At 40.6% G+C, this 24,915-nt stretch overlaps 4 protein-coding genes across 5 annotated transcripts in view; 3 read left to right on the forward strand and 1 right to left on the reverse strand.

Moving 5' to 3' along the window:
* The window catches only part of tpcn1 (two pore segment channel 1), a 16,697-nt gene extending 9,162 nt beyond the window's left edge, over positions 1–7,535 (forward strand). For both annotated transcript variants that reach the window (XM_010773930.1, XM_010773928.1), the window contains exons 4-26: positions 175–288; positions 776–906; positions 1,189–1,277; positions 1,409–1,443; positions 1,548–1,606; positions 1,798–1,897; positions 2,009–2,125; positions 2,210–2,334; positions 2,614–2,662; positions 2,750–2,813; positions 2,911–2,955; positions 3,051–3,107; positions 3,193–3,246; positions 3,388–3,460; positions 3,973–4,080; positions 4,167–4,328; positions 4,465–4,580; positions 4,945–4,991; positions 5,080–5,148; positions 5,261–5,357; positions 5,835–5,974; positions 6,063–6,143; positions 6,525–7,535. In XM_010773930.1, coding sequence (XP_010772232.1) covers positions 175–288; positions 776–906; positions 1,189–1,277; positions 1,409–1,443; positions 1,548–1,606; positions 1,798–1,897; positions 2,009–2,125; positions 2,210–2,334; positions 2,614–2,662; positions 2,750–2,813; positions 2,911–2,955; positions 3,051–3,107; positions 3,193–3,246; positions 3,388–3,460; positions 3,973–4,080; positions 4,167–4,328; positions 4,465–4,580; positions 4,945–4,991; positions 5,080–5,148; positions 5,261–5,357; positions 5,835–5,974; positions 6,063–6,143; positions 6,525–6,695 — 2,103 coding nt within the window. In that variant the 3' untranslated portion in view covers positions 6,696–7,535. The remainder of the gene's footprint in view (positions 1–174; positions 289–775; positions 907–1,188; positions 1,278–1,408; positions 1,444–1,547; positions 1,607–1,797; positions 1,898–2,008; positions 2,126–2,209; positions 2,335–2,613; positions 2,663–2,749; positions 2,814–2,910; positions 2,956–3,050; positions 3,108–3,192; positions 3,247–3,387; positions 3,461–3,972; positions 4,081–4,166; positions 4,329–4,464; positions 4,581–4,944; positions 4,992–5,079; positions 5,149–5,260; positions 5,358–5,834; positions 5,975–6,062; positions 6,144–6,524) is intronic.
* Positions 7,337–14,256, reverse strand: LOC104947822 (sodium/potassium/calcium exchanger 6, mitochondrial; the record flags this gene model as incomplete). Its single annotated transcript, XM_010773927.1, has 13 exons — positions 7,337–7,888; positions 7,990–8,054; positions 9,282–9,362; positions 9,444–9,597; positions 10,156–10,277; positions 10,398–10,539; positions 10,993–11,123; positions 11,216–11,290; positions 11,379–11,492; positions 12,358–12,525; positions 12,931–13,036; positions 13,659–13,716; positions 14,153–14,256. Coding segments are annotated over 13 exons (1,509 nt in total), but the record flags the coding sequence as incomplete, so codon positions are not given.
* A 2,533-nt stretch (positions 14,257–16,789) lies between these two features.
* LOC104947821 (uncharacterized) lies at positions 16,790–21,723 on the forward strand. Its single transcript, XM_010773926.1, has 14 exons — positions 16,790–17,098; positions 17,376–17,599; positions 17,711–17,810; positions 18,094–18,211; positions 18,599–18,741; positions 18,838–18,990; positions 19,470–19,564; positions 19,728–19,827; positions 19,919–20,059; positions 20,148–20,240; positions 20,520–20,627; positions 20,722–20,893; positions 21,187–21,253; positions 21,345–21,723. The coding sequence occupies exons 1-14, from the start codon at positions 16,820–16,822 to the stop codon at positions 21,457–21,459; spliced, it is 1,908 nt and encodes a 635-aa protein (XP_010772228.1). The 5' UTR covers positions 16,790–16,819; the 3' UTR covers positions 21,460–21,723.
* A 1,140-nt stretch (positions 21,724–22,863) lies between these two features.
* The window catches only part of LOC104947837 (sodium/potassium/calcium exchanger 6, mitochondrial-like), a 2,589-nt gene continuing 537 nt past the window's right edge, over positions 22,864–24,915 (forward strand). The window contains exons 1-2 of the mRNA XM_010773951.1: positions 22,864–23,265; positions 24,576–24,739. Of these exons, the coding sequence (XP_010772253.1) occupies positions 23,101–23,265; positions 24,576–24,739 (329 nt within the window). The 5' untranslated portion in view covers positions 22,864–23,100. The remainder of the gene's footprint in view (positions 23,266–24,575; positions 24,740–24,915) is intronic.

A 24,915-nucleotide genomic window follows, 5' to 3' on the forward strand; every position in this document is an offset into this window, starting at 1 on the left:
GATGCTGTCGCTGTGTGAAGCCCCCGCTGTGCCCTCACTGCGTCTGGATGTCTATGTGAGTAAACACACACACACACACACACACACACACACACACACACACACACACACACACACACACACACACACACACAGCTCCCTCTAAAAGCCCCTGTGTTATTGACCCCTCTGCAGGTCCATGCCACTCTGGAGCTGCTGGCTCTGGTTATGATGGCGTTCGAGCTTTGCATGAAACTGCGCTGGTTAGGCTTCCATACCTTCATACGACACAAGAGGACCATGGTGAAGGTAACTGATCCATGATGGGGTCTTTCTGATGACATTATAGAAGTGCTGCAGGCTTCTGGTAAAAATGAGAATCAAAATGTTTTCAACTCAAAATTGGAATCCTGATTTCTCCTATCATTCTTAACAACACCATTTTTTTTTTAAATGATTGTCCGCATTGTTTTCATGCAGACAGAACATTCAATATGATGACTCGCTAAAGGATAACCTGTCTAACAGCTGATGGGGATTTCCCACAGTTTTTTATGTGTCATGTTTTAGATTTTCTTGAAAAGCAATGCAGGCTTTTCTATTGTCATCTTTGAATTCACTGCCAAAAAGCAGACTGTAAGCACCGTGTTTCGTGGTGGAATGAATTGGTGAATGAATGTGTTCTTCCTCACCTTAGCTGTTGATTTTGGTTGTGTGGATTCATTGTGCAGCCCAGCTTTAGTTACTTCAGCATGCTGGATGCTTTATGTTCATGACGTCTCTCCTCCTTGTTCAGACGTCTGTGTTGCTGCTACAGTTTGTGGAGGCCATTGTGGTTCTGATCAGACAGACGTCTCACGTGAGAGTGACCAGAGCTCTCAGACCAATCTTCCTGGTGGACTGTAGATACTGTGGTGCTGTGCGCAGGTACACGTGACCAAAACATCACACATTCACGCAGTCAGGTCAAATTCATGGCCAAATAGGATTTTCAGCTAGTTTAATGTAGTACACAAATTTGTTGTAAATTGACAAAAAGGACATTTACTGCTCACTGGTGGTCAATTTTAATCACCTATTTGTAAATTGCTTAATTCAAACTAATCTCCCTTTTCCATGTGTCCATGATTTTCTCCCACTTAAACATTATCAGATATTTCACTGTTAAACCTTTCATTGTACTGACTAATGTTTCTTTTATCCAATCAGGAACTTGCGACAGATCTTCCAGTCCCTCCCACCTTTCATTGACATCCTCCTACTGCTGCTTTTCTTCATGGTTATATTTGCTATGTTGGGTAAGAATGTGAAGGAAAACAGAAACATAGAAACTAGTTTGTGGGGGTTTTGGTTTTTGTGGCATTTAAAAAAACAAAAACATTACTTCCTGTTACTCTGGCTGCATTACTGTCCTGTTGTCTCATTCCAGGTTTCTGCCTTTTCTCTCCGAACAAAACTGACCCGGTATGTTGAGTCTTTAGTGCCCGACATGAGTTTATCTGAGTTGTGTTAGTCTGGGGATTTTTTGGTGTCAGGTTTCTGTGTTAAAGCCTGTGCTCTCGCCGCAGTACTTCAGCACCCTGGAGAACAGCCTCGTCAGTCTGTTTGTGCTGGTCACCACAGCAAAGTAAGCACAGCCGAACACAAAGCACTGTTCACGTTTCTGTTCCAGTTTTACATACATGCCATGCAAGCAGAACTTCCTGCTTTCAGAGCTCATCATAAATGATGTTTTAGTTCCCCTCACCACATGTGTTTTGGCTGATTCCACAGTTTCAATGTTATACCTCATTTCTCATGTTTCCCTTTTTCTTGTAGTTTCCCTGATGTGATGATGCCTTCCTACTCCAAGAACCGCTGGTCTTGTGTGTTCTTCATTGTCTACCTCTCCATAGAGCTCTACTTCATCATGAACCTGGTACTTTGTTTCCACCACTTCTAATACCTCAGTTATAATAAGATATGGCTTATTTCAAGTGTTTTCACAACATGTTCACTCATCAGCCTCACTTCTCTTTCCCCCCCACAGCTCCTGGCAGTTGTGTTCGATACGTTTAATGACGTTGAGAAGATGAAGTTTAAATCTCTTTTACTTCACAAACGCTCCGCTATCGACCATGCCTTTCAGCTGTTAGTTAGCCGGCAGGTGAGCCCTCACCAATGTTTATTTGGTGCAAGTTATTTATTGAATATGAAGCACTCACAAACACTGTTGTTGTTTTCTCTGCAGAGGCCGTCAGGTGTGACACTAAAACAGTTTGATGGTCTCATGCGATTTTACAGACCACGGATGTCTGCAAGAGACCGCTTCCTCACATATAAAGCTCTTAACACCTCAGGGGCTCCAATGCTCAGGTAACTGCCTCAAACAAACCAAATACAAATGTGAATGCTCCTCAATATTAATGTTTTACTCTCAGCCACATGCACAAGTGTGTGACCGCTTACACATATGTATCCACAGACTGTGCTACACTTACTTTTAAACATGATGATTGGATTTGAATCAAATGAAACTTGGTAAACGGTTGTCCAACAGAATGACATATTGAAGCATGGCACCAATAGCCCCTCCTTGTGGCCATTGGTAGATCTTCACCTGTTAAGTTATATTTCCTGTCTGTTCTGCTTCAGTCTACAGGACTTTTATAAGTTCTATGAGGTCACTGGCCTTAAATGGAAGGTGAGTATCCTTACATATGTGCATTTATATTTCACTCTTTTTGTTGTTTTTGTACTTTTTAAATGTGAAGCTATGGGTGTGTTCTAGGCACGACGCAGTGGAGAACATTGGTTTGATGATCTTCCACACACGACCTTCCTCATTTTCAAAGGCAAGTCTCTTTTCCTCCTGTTCTTCTTCTGTTTATCAGACCAACAAACCTGTGTCTTAAGTTCTTACTCTCAGCCCTTTCTTCTTTACGTCACTAGGTATCAACCTGCTCGTGAAGTCGAAGGCCTTTCAATACGCCATGTGTAAGTGATATCATTTACATTCTCCCAGCTGGTCCCAGAGATATCGATGCAAAGTCTCTAATCATAAACTTGTTTTATCTTCCCTCTTGCTGCAGGTGTGGTGGTGGCCATCAATGGCGTATGGATCCTCGTGGAGACATACTCACTGAATAGTAAGATCTTTCCTGATGATAAACACAGAGGACTGAAGCAAAGTCTTTTGAACTACAGATCACTCATCTTCCTGTCCTCATGCAGGTGGATTCTCCTGGTCCAGATTTGTTCCCTGGAGTTACATTGTTTTTCTAACCAGTGAGTACACTGTGTGCAGTTTCCCACCCACACAGAAAAGTATCATATACTAATGAATTGGTCATAGAGGGTGTCAAGAATGAAAGTTGTTTACATTCACTTACACTAATATTAACTCTGCTTCTGTCTTTCCATTTTTAGTTTATGGTGTAGAGGTGTTGTTGAAAATAACTGGTTTGGGGCCGATGGCTTATATCAGCTCTGGGTGGAATCTGTGAGTAATAACTTGGATACTGGGTTGATTGATTTACATATTCAGAGAGTACTGAATCCATAAAGGTCAGAATTGTAGACAGGTTATGCCCAGCTCCACAGCGAGCATAAGAATATATATATGTACATTTGGATTCAGTACTCTAACTGAAACTTTAAAGGCACAATGAGAAGGATTTGAAATACAATTTATAGATTTAAATACTCCCCCTCCACTTTTCTCTTTTTATGTTGCTGTGTTCCGGAAATGTCTTGGTTTCAACCTCTTAAAAAAAAAAAAGAATTAACCTGGTGCTATATCTTAAACGCGCTTCCAAGAAGAAGCTAAGCAGATGGTGGACACTGCCCATAAAAACATGTGAGCCAAGTTTAAGTGTTTACAAACTGCAACCTACACATCTTTCTCACTGTGCCTTTAATGTGGATATTTAGTGAAAACACAACTTAAATGTATTTTAAATGTCCTGGTTTTGTGTGTTTTTGACATTAATGCTCACTGTGATGCATGTCCAGGTTTGACTTCACTGTGACGTTGTTTGCCTTCCTCGGTCTGATTGCTCTTGCCTTTGATATGGAGCCGTTTTACTTCATCGTAGTCCTCAGACCACTTCAGCTGCTCCGGTACGCTTTTATTTCTTAAGAGTATTATGAACTTATATTTCACAGTTTTTCTTTATGTTAAACTGTTGGTCTGTTGTCTTTCTCAGGTTGTTTAAGATAAAGCAGCGGTATCGTAATGTGTTGGACACCATGTTCGAGCTCTTTCCCAGGATGGCCAGTCTGGGGTTGACATTAATTATCTTCTACTACTCCTTTGCGATTGTTGGGATGGAGTTCTTTGCAGATGTGGTTTACCCCAACTGCTGCAAGTGAGTCGAGTAACTGCAAGTCATTTTTCAGTTGTATCCACATTGGGAGATTTGGATAAATAGGCAGTAACTTTGATCTTCTGCATGTTTTCATACCTGCTGGCTCAAGAGGATAAATTAGTTTTTCTTTTCTCAGCACCAGCACAGTGGCAGAGTCCTACAGAATGAGAAACGTCACGATTGGCAACAAAACAGTGTTGCAAGAAGGCTACTATTATCTCAACAACTTCAACAACATTCTCAGCAGCTTTGGTAATTTTACTTAAAAAATGCTGGAGATATTCTTTGTTGGTATCGTTAAGGAATCCCATGAATGTGCGTTAGTCCATCGGTACTTTACAACTTCCCGTCTGTCTGTGCTTCATGCAGCTCATTCGTTCCTACAGATGACCGAAGACACATCACTTAAATATAAGAAACCTCAATCATTTCCATTTCTTTGAACCTTTAGTTGATGCGGACTGTATAGTTTGTGCTTATTATCTTTGTTGTATTTGCTCTAAGCTGCTGTGACATTAACAATTCTTCTCAAAAACGGGATCAGTAATATTTATTTAGATTTGTACATTTTCCAGTTATCTAATTTATTTCTTCCTCTTCGTTTTTTTTTCTCCAGTGACTCTTTTTGAATTGACTGTGGTCAACAACTGGTACATTACAATGGTAAGATGAAGTCATGTATTGGTGGTCTTTCATCCGACCCCACTCTGCAGCCTTGTCATTGATCAGAGTGTGTTTCTCTCTCCCACAGGAAGGAGTCACTTCTATGACGACGCACTGGAGCCGGCTCTACTTCATGACCTTTTACATAGTTACCATGGTGAGTGTAGTGATTTGTGTTTGTGATTTGTGTCTGGAAGTAAACACTGCATTTCTGCTTTTATCTGTGCGTCAGTGTGACTGTGAATGATTGTCATTTTGATTTTCTCCAGGTGGTGATGACCATCATCGTAGCGTTCATTCTGGATGCGTTTGTGTTCCGCATGAACTACAGCCGCAAGAACCGGGAACCAGTGGAGAACCCAGAGGGTGAGAGGCTGGCGCAAATTGAAATAAGAGAACCAATCAAAAACAATAACATGGCGCCAAATGTATGGAGCCTGTCAGGACATAGAGAGAGATGCAGAGCTATCCTACCCTCCCTGATGTTTTGGGAAATATGCCAAAGGAAGGAACTCCTGCATGGCAAATCTGAATCAAGTTTTTTGCCGCGTACGTTTACATGTACAAGGAATTTTCTTTGGTGTACGATGTTGGAAACATAAACAACATAAGAAAATAAGTTGTAAGAGAAGGTTGAAAATATAACGATTCTAAAAAGAAAATATAAAAAAACCTATTCAGCATTAAAAATAATAAAGACAAGTGTTTACAAATATACAACATAAACTAAAAAACATAGTACAATAAATAGATTCAAAGCAAGATAATTTATGTTTTGTTCTGAACAAAAACCTTCCCAATGAAAGTGAGTCATTCTGTCTGTGTGTGCTCTTATTTCTTTAGATGAAAACGGGATAGTGTTTGAAGTCGAGGTGAGTCGGGATGAGGCTCTGGCCACTCTGGAGCTTTTCAAACAGACGTGCCCAGGACTGTCCTCCCTCAGCTCTCTACAGGGAGTCCTACAGGCCATGGACAGGGGAGGGGTAAGAAAACACACACACACACGGTTTACTCCTTCTCCTCACATGAAGTCCCACTAACCAGCCCTCCCTCCTGCTTTGCTGTGCACAGCATACGTCTCTGGTGTACCTGGGCCGCAGGTCTAGGACCAAGAGTGACCTAAGCATGAAAATGTACGAGGAGGAGATACAGGTAAGAAACTGAAGAAATAATTCAGATGAAAAACTGTGTCCCATTGCTTTTCCTTACCAACTTTCTTTTAGCTCAATGGAAAATGTAATGAGGCTAAGGAATGACATAAAGGAGAAATCATAAGGATTCAGGAGAAGTGGTGTTAGTAATCTGACTGCACTTACACTAGGCTACGTGATTATGAGACAGTCGTTATAGACTTTGGTCTGCCATCTCCGTTCAAATGTTGCTGCTACAAGGAATTGTGGGACAGAATTATCTTTCATAAACGATGGGCCACTGGACCCTATGCTAAAAGAGATACAAAAATTAACCAATTCACTATGTAGGGAACTTTTCTAACCAAAACAATCTCCTTACCTTCTGTACGTCTCGTTTCAGCAAGAGTGGTATGCAGAGTATTCGAGGGAAAACCTGCCTGAGCTGGACCAAAGCCCGGGTCAGGATCTGGACCAAAGCCCGGGTCAGGATCTGGACCGTCCCGTCTCTGACCCGTGTTCCTTCCCCGAGCCTCAGCTCAATGCACAGACTGGACTTCACAGCGTCAACTAACACATAGTTAGCAAGCAGTACTGTACATACACAGCACCATCTCAGTGTTTTTAAATGCAGAGGAGCTCCCATCACTCCAGGACTTCTCCAGTTCCCCCACTCTCTCTATTTGCCACAGTGGGAAACTAGTCCGGGGCCTTTTGGACTGTCGTGAGAGGGAGACGAGTTGATGAAGACGTGTCACTAAAGACAGAAAGACAGCAGTGCTGGACCATTGAAGCGTTGATGTCCTTTTCAAAGACTGATATTACGTATACTGCTGAAGGCCATTTGTGACCTCCTGAAAATCCTGTAGTGCTTAAACCCCGATGCCTTAGTTAAGTGGCTCCTCTGATCAGTATCAACAGACACTACATTTAAGTTCTCTTAAGACCAAAAGTACAAACAATCCTCTTAGCTCAACCCAATGCAACAATAACAGTGTATCTCCTAACTAATGTTAAACGGCTTCAAAGTGTTTTACTTTTCTATAACTCCTTATTCTGTGATGTGTTTCAGTTAGTAAGAAGGGATTTTGTTTGAGTTGTTATGTGCATTTATGTATTTTTGCTGTACTATCATATGGCTGGTAACTGCTAATTGACCTACAATGTATCATATAACACAGACCAGCATAGCATTACCACGACCTGTAAAACAAATACCAAACCAAAATTATTTAATGCCCGTAAAGCAGTTTTGTACAAGGTCATTTTAACATTTTGATTCTCAGTATATTTGACAAATTCACAATGTTTGAAAGTATACATTTTTACAACTTGTGTTTTCATTCTGGACTCCCAAAGTGCGAGATCCAGTCAGCACAAACACAACGTTTAATAAAGGCACAGTGTAATAATTTCAGCTCTCCCTGAGCAGAGAAGTCTCAGTCTTATTGATTTGTCAGTTTGGCATGTGCAGGTTTCTGTTGTTGAATGAATACAGATGTCACATTATGCCCGGCAGAGGCTGAATCTGTTCCAGTGTGTCATTTTGCTTTACTGAAGGGCATTGTGTAGTCAGATCTACACAAAGTGTATCTTTCCAAACTCTGTAAGCAGCGCAATGATAAGGAAGATCGCGTAGAAGACGAGGAGAAATATCCCGTAGTTTCGACCCAAGTGGAACCGGCTCATAGGAACGATGACGAAGGACAGAACCAAAGACAAACCCAGCGATGCTGCAAGAACCCACGTCAAACCATCGGTTTCAAACTGAGGAGGAGAAAGAGACAAAGGTTGTTAGATCCAATAGAAAGTCTTTGCATCTTAATGGTTTGTGTTAAAAAACCACAACTATGAACTCCTGTGATTACCTGCACATCATTGTGTGTTTCGACCATCTGCATCAGACCTCCTAAACCAACTCCAAGCAGCATGTCTGAAGGGAAAACAGTCAAGGAGCATTTATTCCCAACCATCTTTACACATACTGTATGTGATGTCTTTAGATTGATAGACGACATAGCCGTGGGAACATGTTTCAAATGGGGGGTGCTGTGGGGATGACACCAGGGCCGGTTCTGACCAATTTGCTGCCCGGCAAGATTTTAGCTGGCAATGAAAAACCTCTATGACCAATACACTACAAACAGAGAAACATATTGACATGGTGGACAGCTTATATAAAAAGGCTTCAAATGTATTTAGTATTGCATGAACATGTTTTAATTGGGGGGTTGACTTCACATCCTCTAGGAGGGTCCGGGGGTGCCTCCCCGGGAAGATTTTTTTAACATTTTAAAGTAAAATGCTTCAATCTGGTGCACTTTGAGCGCCCAATTACTAGAGACTGATCTAGGGGGTACAACTCTAAAACACCCATATGAAAAAGATCTGTTTACATTTTATTAATCAAATAAGTATGTGAACATAACCAATAACCTACCATAGCCAATAACAAATAAATGTAGGCTAATTTATTTTATTTTTGTGGTTCATTTATATCTTCTTTTACCAGTTAACATTTATTTATGCATATTTTTAAATCTCTCCAGTTTTAAACAATATGTTTAGTATTGTACTGTATAGTATACACACGCAACAGCAATCTGTTTTTATTTATCCTAATAATTATAAAGGTGTGCCTTGGAAATATTTGTTTACATCAATTGTGATCAAAACGTTTGAGACCCACTGAGACAACTTAGACTAAAGTGAACTATCTAAACCCTCAGAGTCCTTTACCTCACTGAGCCTCTCAGTCTGACAAGACAGAACTCTCCCTCCACATTATTGTAGAAACAGCTTCTTATATCCGTTAGCGCAGCAGAAGCTAACAACAATCCCTGCCAGTACCGGTGCACCCCCTCTCTCTGTCTATCTATCTATCTCTCTCTCTCTCACGCTGGCTGTGAGCTGCGGGCGCCTGATAAGCCAACATCCCCCACTTCCATCACTTACAGTGCCCATCGTACAGGGCAAATGGAAAATGTAACCGGGGTAAAAAGGGTGTTATCTGTACTTAATTATGAATGTTGTTACATCAAGGCTGAAAATTCGGTTTAATCTTGTGGAAGTGCAGATCCCCTGTCCTCCACCAGGGGGTGCTGCAGCACCCCTACTTCCCACGGCTCTGATAGACGATCTCTTTTATAAAAAAGGATACTGAAAATGATGCCTCCAAAGCAGGCAGAAATGGCCATCCGTGGGTAACCCTGCCGGGCGATGGTGATGTCAGAAAAACAGTCTGAAAAAAAGAAGAAGTTATACATTATGTGCTAAAAGTTTAAAGTACACTCATATTTTAGTAAACAACAATGAGTTTCACCTCCTACGCTGTTGCCCCAGGCCAACAGAGTGAGTCCCAGCACGGTGTTGCTGAGACTCAGCACCACACCGAGCATGTGCAGAAGACTGACCACTTCTGAGGCGGCTGCGCTGATCAACAACGCACTCACCAGGAAGCCCAGCAGAGAAAACAGCTGGAGAAGAGAAACACAACCATGGATAAAACCCTACATTTATCCAATCTGAAAAAGAAAAAATGTACTCTGATGATAAATAAGTTGTGATGAATACACTGCATTTATTTTAAGCCTTGCTAGCAACATGGCTATAGGGATGGCATTTCGTTCAGTCAACCACTGTGAACCAGCCTGAAATATCTCAACAACTAACAAATGTATTGCCAGAATGTTTAATATAAATAGTTTGGGGTTATGAAAAATTCCTGCAAAACTCAACAACATGCCTGTTAGCCTCAACTGTCCTTCGTTTGAAGTGCTCGTTAGCAAAAGCTAGCATGCTGACCATTTAAACAATGCTGCTGAACATTGTGAACATATCATTTTAATATTAGCTTGTGGGGATGTTAGCATTTAGTTGTGTAGCACTGAGACTCACAGAGCAGACAAACTGTGTTAAAGTTATTAACATTTGAGACCTGACCTGAAGGTGGCACTAATTAACCCTAAAAAAAGCTTCATATCCTGTATATTTGGAGATTGCTAGCTCCTTTTCTAATCTCAACAAATACTTACTGAATGATATTTGGGAGGGGAGTCATTAGTGGTGGTGCAGAAGGCGATGGCAGACAGGAAGAATCCCAGCAGGAGCATCAGCAGCCAGACGGGAAACTGCCCTTGGATCATATAATCTGCATCTAGACATTAGTTGAGGAACACATGAAGACTTCAATAAACAAAACTACAATGGCAGGCTAATGATTTAACCGTATATTTGATCTTATTATGGCTGCGTCAGTGTGTCATGCTGCTCTTACAGGCCCCAGACTGGAAGGTGAGCAGACAGGCCAGAGGAGCGGTGGTCAGATGGAGGCAGTTCAGCGGGCGTCTCCAGTTCCTGTCTTCTTTATCGGGGTCGACCACAGGGACGCAGAGCAGCAGCACCACCTCTAGGGGCGTCTGATGAGACAGTAGAGTTTTGAATAGACTTTCACTCATTTGACTTGGTGTACTTGTTGTGGCTCTAGTAATCCAAAAAAAGGGCAACGAGGGACTAAACAAGAGAAAAACATTGTCTGACGTGCAAGAAAACAGTCTTTCCACTGGTATGCGTTTGACCTTTTATTTGCAAACGAAACAAGCAAACATACAATTGTTTCTAGTCCATATCGAGAATGTGATTGCGTACAAAAATTGTCCTTCCCCAGCTCAATCCCCCTCCATCTATGACAAAGTGCGCAGGTAAGAGCAACCGGATAAAACCTCAAACGTCACCACCCAAATCCAATAGACACGCCCACCACCTATAGTGACTCAAAAAATATGACGTAACAAACACAGAAAATACTTTACATGTGGCTCCTATAGTACTAGCAAGATTCATTCAGACATTGAGCTTCACAGCCCACCCACCTTCAGTATTTTGAGAGCCCTCCAGCTCCAGGTTTTTCTCCTCCACTTCCTGCTGTCCACCGGGTTCATGGAGCTCAGCAGGATCTGACTCGTGGACTCGGAGTAGGGCAGAAGTGGCCTGTACTCTGACTCTGAAACACACATGCACGTGCAGCTTATGGTCCTGATCATGCAAAATAAATCCTGGTGTGTATTAACTTAAATTGTCGTGTTGCATTCCTACCGTACTCCTGTTGGACGGTTCCTCCATTCAGGCAGGGAACGTCATCATCAGACGAGTCAGACGAGTGAAACTCTGCTGCAAAGACAAAACATATCATCAATGGGGAAATGTGTAAATGTATTTTTTATTTTGATGTGGCTGTAAATGTATTTGTGTTTCTAACCTGGAATTTGTGCAGTACTTTGCACACTGGAGTTAATCAAATGTTTCTGTCGGTTGTAGATGTACGCGCTGATAATAACTATCAACACGTACACCACATAGAGGCCAAGGTACCCTAGGAAAAAGGAAATGAAGCAAAGTGAAGATCATACTGAAAGACTGAAGTGAAACTGCTCTTAAAACTCCTAATATAGGGCTTTTAACAAAAGGCTTTAAAGCTCAACTTATATTTACATTTTTAAATCGATCATAGCTCAGATCACATTTTGATCAAAAAAATCTGCACATACATTTTAAATGCAGAAATACATCAATGTTATTCATTTCTCAAGTGTTCCTGATATGGGGTCCCTGAATATTCTCTATATTGTTAGGGGTCCTTGGCAAAAAAGGACCTCTGATACAAATATTTTTAAAATACTCCTCCAGAGACTTCATAGAAACAGTCAGTCACGGCTGAGTGAATCTGAACTGCAATCTGAGTTAGATTTGGTCAGAAAATAGATGAGATTGCAGATGTTGGCACGGTAACAAGAAAACACTTGCATGCACACACTTTGCATGCACAACTACATTCACAAAGGAGGAACTTCACTTTTTTTCTGGCCTAAATGTGGCTTATGCCTCACTGAATGTGTTAACGGGTTACCAAAACAAACAAAGAAATGGCTCTGAAGCAGAGCTGAGGCGGTAAAGTCCACCAATACCATGGAGTGTGTTACATTTAGTATATTATTTAAGTCAAGTCATTAGGCTTTACAATTCGTACAGTATGTGACACTCTATGTCCTTGGACCTTTGCAGCCCAGAAACCAGTAAGTGATTTCAATCATACAAAATGATGATTGTTTATTATTAGCCAAGTGCATGTTAAAAATGCCTCCCAAAAAAGGACCAATATGCAACACCCTGAGGAAGAAGGCAACATTGTCAATCCGTATAAACACTATGTGTGTCATTGTGTGTGTTTGTGTATTTACCTAGTGTTTCTCCCAGTGCGGTGGTTCCTCTGTACAACATGAGGAAAGTCCAAAACACAGCCACCATGTAGAAGATGACGTCCCGCAGAAATGGACGGGAGGCCACAGTGAAAGGCTTGACCAGCGCCACGCTGCCGGCAACCACTGTGGTGACAAATATACCAGCTCCTGTGTGTGGAGGGGGACATATCAACCAGGTTTCCATATTAAACAGCTTTAGTTGTCTATGGTGCATGCGTGTGTGTGTGTGTGTGTGTGTGTGTGTGTGTGTGTGTGTGTGTGTGTGTGTGTGTCTGTGCATTACATTACATTACATTGCATTTATCTGACGCTTTTATCCAAAGCGACATACAAAAAGTGCATTCGACCAACAAGATACAAACTTGAAGAAAACAGAATCATATAAGTACATCAGGTTTCATAGAGCTAAAACATTTCAAGTGCTGCTCAACTGGCTTTAGATAAGCCAGTCCTTTATAAGTGCTTTGTTATCAATTCTTTGTTAGTAATTCTATCGCTCGAAGTGGAGTCGAAAGAGATGAGTTTTCAGTGTGCGCCGGAAGATGTGCCTACCAAATAAGGCTCCGACAGCCAGTCCAGCAGTGTGTGGGTGAGAGAACGCTGCCATAGCACTAAAGACGTCCGGAGCACCATTACCAAGAGCGAGGAACGTCACACCCTCAGAACAAACGCCAGTCAAGGAACATGTTCTCAACAAATAATGAATTTAACAACATAAAGTCTCGTAATCTAAAGTAACGAGAGGAACAACAACCATCTCTGTTGGAGCTATTTATATATGTTGTATTTCTTAATACTCTAACATTTATTTACAGGTGTTTAAGTGTTTATGCTTTTATTTTGAAGGCCGTTTTAGGCACCTGGTGATCGGTATAAATTGGAGACAGGTGGTGGTGGGATCATTTCACCAGCAGAGGCATATCTTTTTTTTTACCAGGCTGACTAAGGAAAGCCATAGGAAAGGCTGCAGGAAATGAATATATAGAACATCTGTTAATTGTACTATTGTTGTGTGATATAAGATCATCAGAAATAAATGCCCATATTCTTGCCTGGATTTGGATCCTTTCCCCTGCGTGAGATTCGCTAACGGGTGCCTCAGCAGAGTTCATTTTCTGTTTGATTTGTTTGATTTTCGCCGGTACAATATGTGGTCTTGGTCTACTGTATGTTGGTGGATAATCCTTCTTATGGAATGGCTTTGTACTCGTTAAACATAAATACTGTATATCAAAGTGTTGACTTGTGAGGAAAGTGCCGTAGATGTAGATAAAGGATACGGCCACGTTGTGAGTGAGGTGCAGACTGGTACAGATGGCTGACAGGTTGGGACAGAAACTGGGAAGAAACAGTAAAAAAACAAGTGAGTTTGATCCTAAGAAAAGCAAATACAGATGAAAAGCATCTCATCATTTCTCCACGATATTCTTCCTGAAATGTTATATTAAAGAAGACACATTACAGTTACTTAATTGCATTGGGTTCAGTGGGTGAAGTTTGAATGAGAACAAATTGTCCTTCCTCCTTTGAGGAAATCTCACAACTCAAGTGAAACAATGGAGAAAATCTCTCGACAGTCATGTGACTCTTTTCCATGTGACTATAAGGCTGACCCCACTGAGGCTGTAAATGTGTGTGCACTCTGCACATGAGGTCGGTTACACTCTCAATAGGTGAAACAAATGCTAATTATTTAGGCTTTCATGCATGACACACATACTGTAAAGGGGAACTTGTCTGACACATATTTACAATAGCAAACAAAGAAACTTACAATTTAGACGCTGTGAGTCCCAGAATGACGAACAAAAAGAGCAGCCATATAATCTGGGGAGAAGCAGAAGAGTGTGAACTAGAGAATGCAATTCCTGAAGAAATTGCTAGTGGGAATGCTTTATGCTGAAAAGCTGATGCTGAATTGCTATGCTGAAATGTAATGTGTAAGAAGAAAGTGAAGAATTTAGATTGAAATGACACATGAACACTGGAGGCTTGAATGTGTGATAAGAGAAGAAAAGAAAGTAAAAAAGCTTGGAAAAGCAGCAGAATATTTGAACTGCAAACTATTGAACTAACTTGATGGTGAATGATCTGTCGCCAGGGCAACGGTATTTGATGACACCCCATATTACGCTTAGATATGTTGATGGCTGCATCGTTACCAAACATGTGAAGTTTTGGGCTGTTTGGAGCATTTTCATTGAAGTTATGAGAAAACCGTGTTTCATGGCGAGCATTGTGTTGCCTTGGCAACAGCATTTGAAGCCATTATCTGAAGTCTGTTGCTGTTTTAGGCCATTTGCATAGGTATCAAGACAACATCGTGTTTTATGGCGAGGGATGCGTTTCCATGGCAACATCCTATGGTGAGATCTCAGATTTGGCGTGGAGCTGTTGAGGCATGGACCGGTGATATACAAGCAAAGTTTGGGGGACGATTGGACCGTGTCCATTGGAGTTAAAGCGACATCGTGTTTTATGGCGAGGGATTTCCATGGAAACGGCATATGATGACACCCCATAATTGACGTAGAGCTGTTGAGGGTAGGACCATTAACCATTATCTGAAGTCTGCTGCTCTGAGCATGTCAGTTGGAGTTATGACATCATCGTGTTCCATGACACAGGTGTTTATATTTGAGCTAACGACGTGTCCAGAGATCAAAGGTTTCCATGGCATTTTGTTTAATTATTTTTGCTTTATTTTATTTTATTTTTCAAGCTACGAGATTTTTTCCTACGTTTCTCATGAAAAATTATGTCTCAGGAATGTAGGGTTTGGGAATTATGGCAGGTTTAAAAGAAAATATGAAGGCAAATTTAAATCTGTCCTCCACTCTAGCTGTGACATCACACACTCTAAAATCTGAAGAAGGCCTCTTTACCAAGGTCTGAACAATGTTTAATATCTCTAAAAGTACGAATCAGATTTAAAAGTTGTGTTTCACGAATAAGGTCAGAAAGATGTGTGACATTTTAAAGTTGGAATGAGGTTTGAGTGAAAGTATGAAGGCTTCATACTTTCACTCAAACCTCATTCCAACTTTAAAATGTCACACATCTTTCTGACCTTATTCGTGAAACACAACTTTTAAATCTGATTCGTACTTTTNAAATGTATTTAGTTTCATATCCATGTGGACATGATTTAAGTGGGGGGGGGGGAGACGTTTGACCTCTGTCATTGCCAACAAAGGGTATATAACAAAGTATTGATATGAACTTTTGTTATTGACCAAATACTTATTTTCCACCATAATTTGCAAATAACCAGGAAGATTTTTTTTAAATGTTGAAGTTAAAACCATCAATCTCGTGCACTTTGGGAGTAAAATTAATAGATCTATGGATACATCTCTCAACATCCATATGAAACAAAACTGTAAGCAGATTTTTTTCTTTATGGTGCTCTCCGTTAGAACTACACCCCTGTCAGACTAGACATATACCACGTGATGACACGTTAGGCTCGTGTTGTGTTCAAAGACCTTGGCCAGGAAAAACAGGCAATCGCTTGTTATTTTGCGGTCTAGATTTCTTGAATTTTTTTCTTTTTTGCGTGTGTTTATAAATTACCTCGAGGGCCGTACCAAATGTTCTCGCGGGCCGTATACGGCCCGGAGGCCGGAGGTTCCCCACCTCTGCTGTAGGCTATGTGGCACTTCTAGATATCTCTTGAATCGATTTCTTCTTCGGCTCTCTTGTATTAGTTAAAAAAAAAAAAAAATCAATTCAAGCTTCATTTATATGGAAGCCCATTTCCGCCACTTGAAAAAAAATAAAATCCCCATGTAAAGTCATAATTATGAGATAAACAAGTCGAAATTATGAGATAAAAAGTCATAATAATGAGATAAAAAGTCATAATAATGAGATAAAAAGTCATAATTATGAGATAAAAAAGTGGAAATTATGAGATAAAAAGTCATAATTATGAGAGATAAAAAGTCATAATAATGAGATAAAAATCATAATTATGAGATAAAAAGTCATAATTATGAGATAAGAAAGTCAAAATAATGAGATAAAAAGTCATAATTATGAGATAATAAAGTCGAAATAATGAGATAAAAAGTCATTTTAGAATCAAAGAATAGCATAATAACAAAAATAAAATATAGACTAAAGCCAGAGCCATGTAGGCCTATCCTTTAATTACAAAAAACAGAGAGTGTATGATTACTGACTGAATTAAAAGGTTTTGGTCATTTTGAAGTATTGTTATTTTTGGAAGAAATGTATTAAAATTGAATAACACTAACGTGAAATAATGTAAAAAAAACAAAAGGAGACAAAGAATACGACCCCAATGTTGTGCAATAACACAACGCCTTTATTGTAAGTTGCTTTGGATAAAAGTGTGAGCTAAATTAAATGTATTGTATATATTGTCATACTTTATCTGTCAGATTTCCTCCCCTCACCCTGCAGGTCCTGAGCCATGTCGGTGTGCTCAGCCCTCCTGAGCCGGCGTGTGGCTGGAGGCGGCTGCAGGTCGCTGCGTGCTGTTCCTCCATCTCTCATCCACATCAGATCAGCCAGGTTAGCTGAGCCGGATACAAGGAGATCTGAAGAGGAACCACTATGGGAGGAGACAGGCAACCTGCCGTTCTCCAGAGCAAAGATAGGATCCTTCATCCAGGAAAGACCCGTTCTGAAGAACCCGTTTCTAGAGGACGCTTTGCTGAGAGGATACCTGAGGAGACACCTGCCACACGAGGTGAGAAGAGCGCACAGCTGGGCCTTCCACAGCTGGAAATATTCTATAAAATTAACTTCAAGATGCAAAGGCTTTATTGTCATATGCAAAATAACTACAGTGTAGATATGTCAATGGAAGTCTTAAGTCCCAGGCTCCTCCAACAATGCAGCATAATAACACATAAAACGAATGTAAAAAACTATAAAATAGTGTAAGAACAGACAGAGTAGATATACATGTAAAACTTAATTCAGGTCTTTAGGTCTTGTCCATAATCTACTCTTTTTGTATACAGGCAGCTTTTTCAGATTTGTGTGCATTTGGAGAGCGTGTGGCTAATGAGGTGGACGAGTGGGGCAGAGAGTGTGAGATCACCCCCCCACGGTTGGTGCACTTTGATCCCTGGGGGCGAAGAGTTGACCACATCGTGACCTCCTCCGCCTGGAAACGCATGAAAGACCTCTCGGCACAGGAAGGCCTGGTCGCCATTGGCTATGAGAGGTCATTCGGCGAGTGGAGGTAGTGTTAGACTTCCCTTTTCACTTTAGCTCACTTGCTAATTCATTATATAATAAGAAAAGTTTTTAATGAGAACCTGAGATCTATTCTGTGTGTGTGTTTGTGTTTCAGCCGTGTGTACCAAATGAGCAAGTTGTACATCTTCTCTCCGTCCTCTGGTCTCTACACCTGTCCTCTGGCCATGACTGACGGAGCTGCTAAAGTCATCCAGGTGTGATAGAAAATCAAGATAAAACTGAATTATTAAATTATGTTTACAATACTTACATTTACAAACAATTTAGAAGCCAATTATAGCTGATGGGAAGTGTCCTAAGTTATGCAAACACAAAGCCTTTTTTCATGTTGTTTTTTTTACAAAAGCACATGTAAGATGAAGGGAAAATCCACATATGTTGCTGTGTCCAAGATTTAATCCATAATTCTTGTTTTAACCTGATGTTTTCCCTTTTTTTTGTAAAATATTGAGTGATTTTCTTGTTGTGTATGTGAAGTCCATAGGTGTTTCATGGCCGGTAGATGAAGCCTACAGTCGTTTGACCACTCGTCAGCCTGAGCGTTTCTGGACGTCTGGACAGTGGATGACGGAGAGACAGGGAGGATCTGACGTGGGTCAGTACTGATGTTCATCAGTGTCTTACATGAACAATATCAGCTTCAGCTTGCAGATACAAAAGGCTAGAATATAATATTAAAAAAACACTAGATATTTTATTGTTACTCTATCAACGTAGAATAAAGTACCTAAAACCTAGTACCATACTATACACTAAAGTACCTAGTGGTGTTAAAATTCTGCATTCAAATGTGTAAAAATGACAAGATCTTTTTCATATATTTCCTTGAGTTGTATTCTCTTACATTATCCCAACATGTTTGGAAAATGTTTTAAGCACAGAGCAAATTATTCATATGAATCCAGGTAACAGTCTGTTCTTTTTTGCTGCCCTGTGTTGTGATGCCTCGTGAGTTTCCTCTCCCCATCTTTCCTCTCCTCAGGCAGCGGCACAGAGACGGTGGCTGCTCCCCAGGCGGACGGTTCTTACAAACTTCACGGCTTCAAGTGGTTCACCTCTGCAACAGACGCAGACATGACTCTGACTCTGGCCAGAGAGCAGGACAGATCAGGAGCTACCACACCAGTAATGCTGACATAGTATCAGCCATACACTCAATGACTTACAAAGTGAATGTATTGCCCTTACAGTTAGTTTGTGTGCTCTGTTTCTGTCCTACAGGGCAGCCGGGGTTTGTCGTTGTTCTACGCAGAGGTGAGCAGAGGTGAGGATGGACGACTGAAGGGCATCGAGGTTCAGAGACTGAAGGACAAGCTGGGCACAAGACAGATGCCGACTGCTGAGTTACTGCTGGACGGCCTGCAGGCACACAGGGTCAGCTACACATCATGTATTTCTAAAGGTCTCCTATTGTAAAAGGTTTGATTTCCATGTCTCTTAAAGTATGTATAAGCTGTAGATTCCTCCTCTGGTCTTTACATATAATGATTAACGCCTAACATTTGTATATTTAAGCTTAAAAAGAGGAAATACAATAGTATGTATTGCATTGACAAGTTTAATCATTGTTGAGGCAGCTACAGCAAGGACATCTCTCTAATTTTCCCCCTGAGCCTATTACAAGCCACTCATTTAGAGACATATTCAGGGCATCAGGGAAAAGCAAGAAATACAGCATATTCAAATATATTGTATTGTTATACGTTCAGAGTTTAAGGCTTTTCTGCCAACAGCACAGGGTCTCTCCATCTTCTCGTTCGCTCCTCTGTTAAGACAAACCCTGCTGATTTAATTTTTTAGACTAAATAAATGTCAAAGAACTTGATTCCTTTATTTCCTCTCTAAAAATACAGATCTCAGAGGAAGGGAGAGGTGTGGCCTCCATAGCTAACATGCTGACGATAACCAGGATACACAACAGCATCTCTGCAGCAGCCGCAATGAGGAGGCAAGACTCGTAATACTGCACTGCATCCTGCGCTGATTCCTACAAAAATAGAAAGCTTATTATTTATAGGTGTGTGTGTGTGTGTGTGTGTGTGTGTGTGTGTGTGTGTGTGTGTGTGTGTGTGTGTGTGTGTGTGTGTGTGTGTGTGTGTGTGTGTTCACAGGGTCGTCCAGTTAGCTGGGGACTATGCCACTCGCCGCACTGCCTTTGGAAAGCTTCTCAAAGATCACCCGCTACACATGCAGACTCTCGCCAGGATGGAGGTGAGCTGGGTCGGCTGATGGTAAACTAATGACACACTGTATACAAACTCTCCCATCATACCACACACATGTTTGCTCCGGCTGTGGACAGGTGGAGACCCGTGGAGCGTTCCTTCTGGTGATGGATGTGTGTCGTCTGCTGGGCCGAGAGGAGAGCGGCGTGGCAAGTGAGCTCGATGCACATCTGCTGCGTCTGCTCACTCCTGTGGTCAAACTGTACACTGGGAAGCAGGTGAGCGAACTGTTCAGTCTGTTATCTTGTTATCTGTGAGTAATCTCGCCTTTTGAGAGCAACCCTTACTGTCTTTGCCTTGTCTCAGGCGGTGGCTGTGGTGTCGGAGGGTTTGGAAAGCTTCGGTGGACAGGGCTACATTGAGGATACCGGGCTGCCTGGACTACTCCGCGATGCACAGGTGAGGTCAACTAGAGCCTCACTGATAGGTCCACTAATCAATAAATAGTTAAAGGAGGTTTTCATGCAATCATAGCAGAAAATGCTGTTTTTTGTTATGAGTGTTATATTATTTAAAAAATGTGTATCTTTGGGGTTAAAAACCAGACATTTATGAACATCTTTGACTATGAGAAACTTGCATAGAAATGTTTTAAAATTGTCCACCATTGTATTAACAAAACGATTGATTCTGGAAAAAAAGGCATAATATTAAAAAGATTCTCTCCTTTTTTCTCAGGTGTTGAGTATATGGGAAGGTACCACAAATGTCCTGTCTCTGGACGTGCTGCGCTGCGTGGCTCGTAGCTCAGGAATGGTTCTTCACGCTTTCTTCACCCACGCCAAGGTAAGGGTTCAGGAAACAGCCCATTAAACAAGTTCAGTAACTCATCTGTGACAGACTTGAACAGGAATTTGATCTTGTTTTCTTCTCCTTGTAGTCCCTGCTTGCAGGAGCATCGAGTGTTTCCTCCTTGAGCCCGGCGGTGACAGCAGTGGACGCTGCTCTCTCTGAACTGAAGGACTTTGTTCAGGTTGCAGCTACTAGAGAACCCGGCTACCTGGAACTGGCAGCCAGAGACCTGGCTTTTAGCCTCGCTCGCATCTACACAGGTAGGTACCATTACCTTTGTAGTTAGAATAATAATCCCACATTAGTCATTATGCATCAATATTAAATATGTGTAGTTATTCTCAGAAAGTCAAAGTCATTATAATATTGACTTTTGGTCATTTTAATAATACAAAGACAATTGTTATCAGGAAGTATGGTGTGAAATGGTCAATTGACTTCAGTTCTGTTTACTGGTTCCCCGGTTAATTATACATTAGAATCTTCTCTGTTACGCTAAAAGGATGGTATGGTACCTAAATAGGTAACATTTTAAAGTTTTAAACGTTAACAGGTGCCCTTCTCATTGACCATGCATCTTGGAAAGAAGCTTCTTCATCTGACACCTATTCAGCTCTCAGGTAAAAAAAACATTAATCAAATTTACATTTACAGTTACTTCAGGTTTAATAAAAAAACAAATACAACACCATTTCTATTTCCCTTCCTCAGGTGGTGTGAGCAGGACTTGTGTCCTGTGTCGACTCAGCAGGCGAGAGGCTGCTATGATCCCAGCACGGCACCACTGGATGCTGCACTAGTGTATTACCGGCCGACACAAGGCTGAACGTTCACTGATAATGGATAAACTCACTCTGATTAATTAGTAATTTACTGTATCCCAGATTTATTGTATTTAGAACATGTTTTATGTTTTTTTTTTTTAAAGATCTAAAACCCACTTCTGTACGGCAGCACGGCAATCAAACAGTAAATTGAGTTTCTAATTCCATGTGATCCTTTGTAATGGGATTTGGGTATTTTAGATATTTACTGTTTAGTATCTGAAATATATATTTTTTGTTTGTAATAAATGTGAAATATAAATGTACAACATTTGCAGTTTACATCTTTTTGGGAGGCCTGGATGCTATGTAATTGTGAAGTGGATGAGTTGAACATGACCCTGGGCTTTTCACGATCACATTCACGAACTCTGTTTAAACCACAATCCCTGTCTGCTTGCATAACTTCCTGCTGTTAATGCACTCACTGCTTATGTAGCTTTTACAGTTTATCAGTTATTCTGTAGAGTTTGTTATGTTATGCATTGAGCTCAATATTAAATATCCGTAAAATATGCCATTAGTCATCAGTTTACTAAATGGTAAAAAAAATGGGTCCCTTATGAAAAAAGGTTGAAACACCGAACTGGAGCACGGGTCAGAAGCGTCAGAGCAGGAGGGAGTTTAAATTCAACAAACATGCTGCTTTCAAAGTGTTGGAAAAACTGCAAGTGTGATCTCCAGAACGATGATAAATATGTTCAATTTGTAGTTTTGAACAATCAAATACATCAGGCAACTATTTTAAATTGTAAAAAAGTTAATTATTTGGTATGTTTACTGTATCATTGTGTTTCATTGTGCCAAACTCTATTGTATAAAAAAAGGTGCATACGCATGCTAACATAATGCCTACTATTGATGTAGGACAGGAAACGTATTTTTGGAAATACATAAATAAAGGTCCCGTTAAACATATACTCTCGATGAATAATGTATTTTAATTGTAGAATGTTATATTCTTAGAATACATTTTATATATATATATATATATTTTATATATTGATCCAAGGCTCAAAGGCTTTATTGTCATGCAAAGTAGCTACAGTGTAGATATGGCAATGGAAATATAAAGTCCGAGGCTCCTCCACAATGCAACATAATATATTATAGACATTACATTTCTTTTACAAATTTAAAAAACATAAAATAGTGCAAGAAAAGAAGAGTAGAATAAAATAGTGCAAGATTATTTTTGTAAGACCAATGATCAGAGGAATTAAACCTTATACCTGTCCAAAATATAATGGGCTAAAATTGTAAGTGAACAAGTAAATGCAGGAGTCTATATACATGTCAATGGAATAAGATAAACAAGAACATAATGTAGAATGAAATACGAGTTCTGACTTTACGAGCAGTCCTTGAAGGCGCCACACGTCTGGCTGGAAAAACAGTGGGTGGGGTTAGAGCCAGAGCTGTTTCCACAGACAGTGTACACAGTGTACGCGGACATTGAATCTGAGCGGATAGTCTCTGTAAGAGACTTTAATAAAAAAAACTACAGAATAATCAATTGACGTGTGGATAAAACAGAAGCCGTTTTATTTTACCGGTTATTATTTAAACTGAAAGGTTGTAAGAGCAACACAACCCAGCACAGTCCTCTCCAACAGAATGGACGCGACTCCTGGGTAAAGTGAATGATGTCTCGCTCTGTTTACCTGTCACTCCTGCTGCTCGTGCTATCGGATCATCAACAGGTGACCTCGCGCTCCCATGGCCCCCGGAACCAGCGTGGAGTCGGATCAGCCCTGCGGGCTTTAAACACCACACTAACCATGATGTACCAAAGCAACAACGATGAGGTCGGTGTGGTCAGAATAATACCTAATGATCTTTTTATTTGATTCAAGAAAATATATGTGTATCAAACAGGATATCAAATCAAAGTTTATTTTATTTGTACAGCCCAATATCAAAACACACCTTTGTCTCAGTGGGTTTCACAGATTAACAAACATAGCTTACTCAATACTGTCGACAATCCCCACAGGAGCAATTTGGGGTGAAGTGTCTTGCCCAGGGACACAACGACATGCTGACTGCAGTGGGGTTTGAACCTGTGCCCACCTGATCCGAACACCAACGCACTAGTCCAATGCGCCACACGTGTTACAGTAAATACATTAAAGGATATAAAGGAAATCTGGATAAAAACACATTTAGTTTTGATTGCCTGCCTTTTTAAAATATCTTTAATAGTGGCGCCATAGTGGAGACTGTAAGTGAAACTGTGCAATATTTGGTTCAGTGCCAGTCCATTTCTTCTTGTGAATGTGACTACCCAACTACCAGATGATCAGGTTTTACTGCCAGTGCCAATTGTAACAGCATAGTTTGATTGAAGCGTACAGGTTGTCACATGATCAGTAACAGACAGCATATAGAAACATCTTTCTACACACTACCTGGCACCCTTGACACTTTGTTAGGAACAGTTATATAATCTAATGAAACCCGCAACAACATCTTGTCTCATATCCAACAAGAAGCTTTGGCCGGTTTCAAAAAGGTGTTACATTAACTCCATGTTTAACACTGAGGTTGTAGTTAGTGGTGGTGTTGTATTGATCTCTTAAATATTGTTAATGTGTTCTCCTTATTATTCTTCGTTAATCATGTTTGTAAATGTCACCTTTCTATATTACCTCTGGGTATTATTAGGCCCTGGATGTAGCTGGGCTGCTTGTTCTTTATATCATTATTTCATTTCTATACATATTCTTTGCGACAATGCAATGAAGTTCCTTTTTCTTCAAGCGGTTCATTTGCTGGAACATTATCTATGTCCTCCTTAGTGCCTGGTCTCAGTTGATATTATTCTTACATACTTTTTATGTTTGATCAAATCACAGCAAGGGGATGGTCTCTTTTTTCTCTTGGCAAAACATTGCAAAGCTGCCAAATGTAGTGTCTAGTGTGTGTACTTGATGCTTAACACAGCAATATCAATTATTATAAAACATTATTCTTGTGATGTCTTGTATCAATACTTGGAATTATTTATTATCATATTTATTAAGCCCTATAATGATGGGAGATGGCGGCTGTATAATTGTATAATTAATTCTCTAAGTAGGTGAACTGATATGTGTCTTTCTCTCTGTGTGTACAGTGTGACCTTGTGATGAACGTCAGTGCTGCAGACCGTTGTGCGTTTGTGAAGAACACTCCAGACTGCAACTTGGAAGATGGCTTCCTCAACTACCTTCATCTGGCCTTCTGTCTGCTTCCTCCAAACCTCACACCCCTCACCATCACTCTCTGTGTAAGATGTATGTGTGTGTGTGTGTGTGTGTGTGTGTGTGTGTGTGTGTGTGTGTGTGTGTGTGTGTGTGTGTGTGTGTGTGTGTGTGTGTGTGTGTGTGTGTGTGTGTGTGTGTGTGTGTGTGTGTGTGTGTGTGTGTGTGTGTGTAGTGAGAGTAGTAGTGTAGTGTACGTAGTAGTGTATACGG

The sequence above is a fragment of the Notothenia coriiceps genome, unplaced genomic scaffold (assembly GCF_000735185.1).
Source record: "Notothenia coriiceps isolate Sejong01 unplaced genomic scaffold, NC01 NC01_scaffold00013172, whole genome shotgun sequence".
Taxonomy (NCBI): domain Eukaryota; kingdom Metazoa; phylum Chordata; class Actinopteri; order Perciformes; family Nototheniidae; genus Notothenia; species Notothenia coriiceps.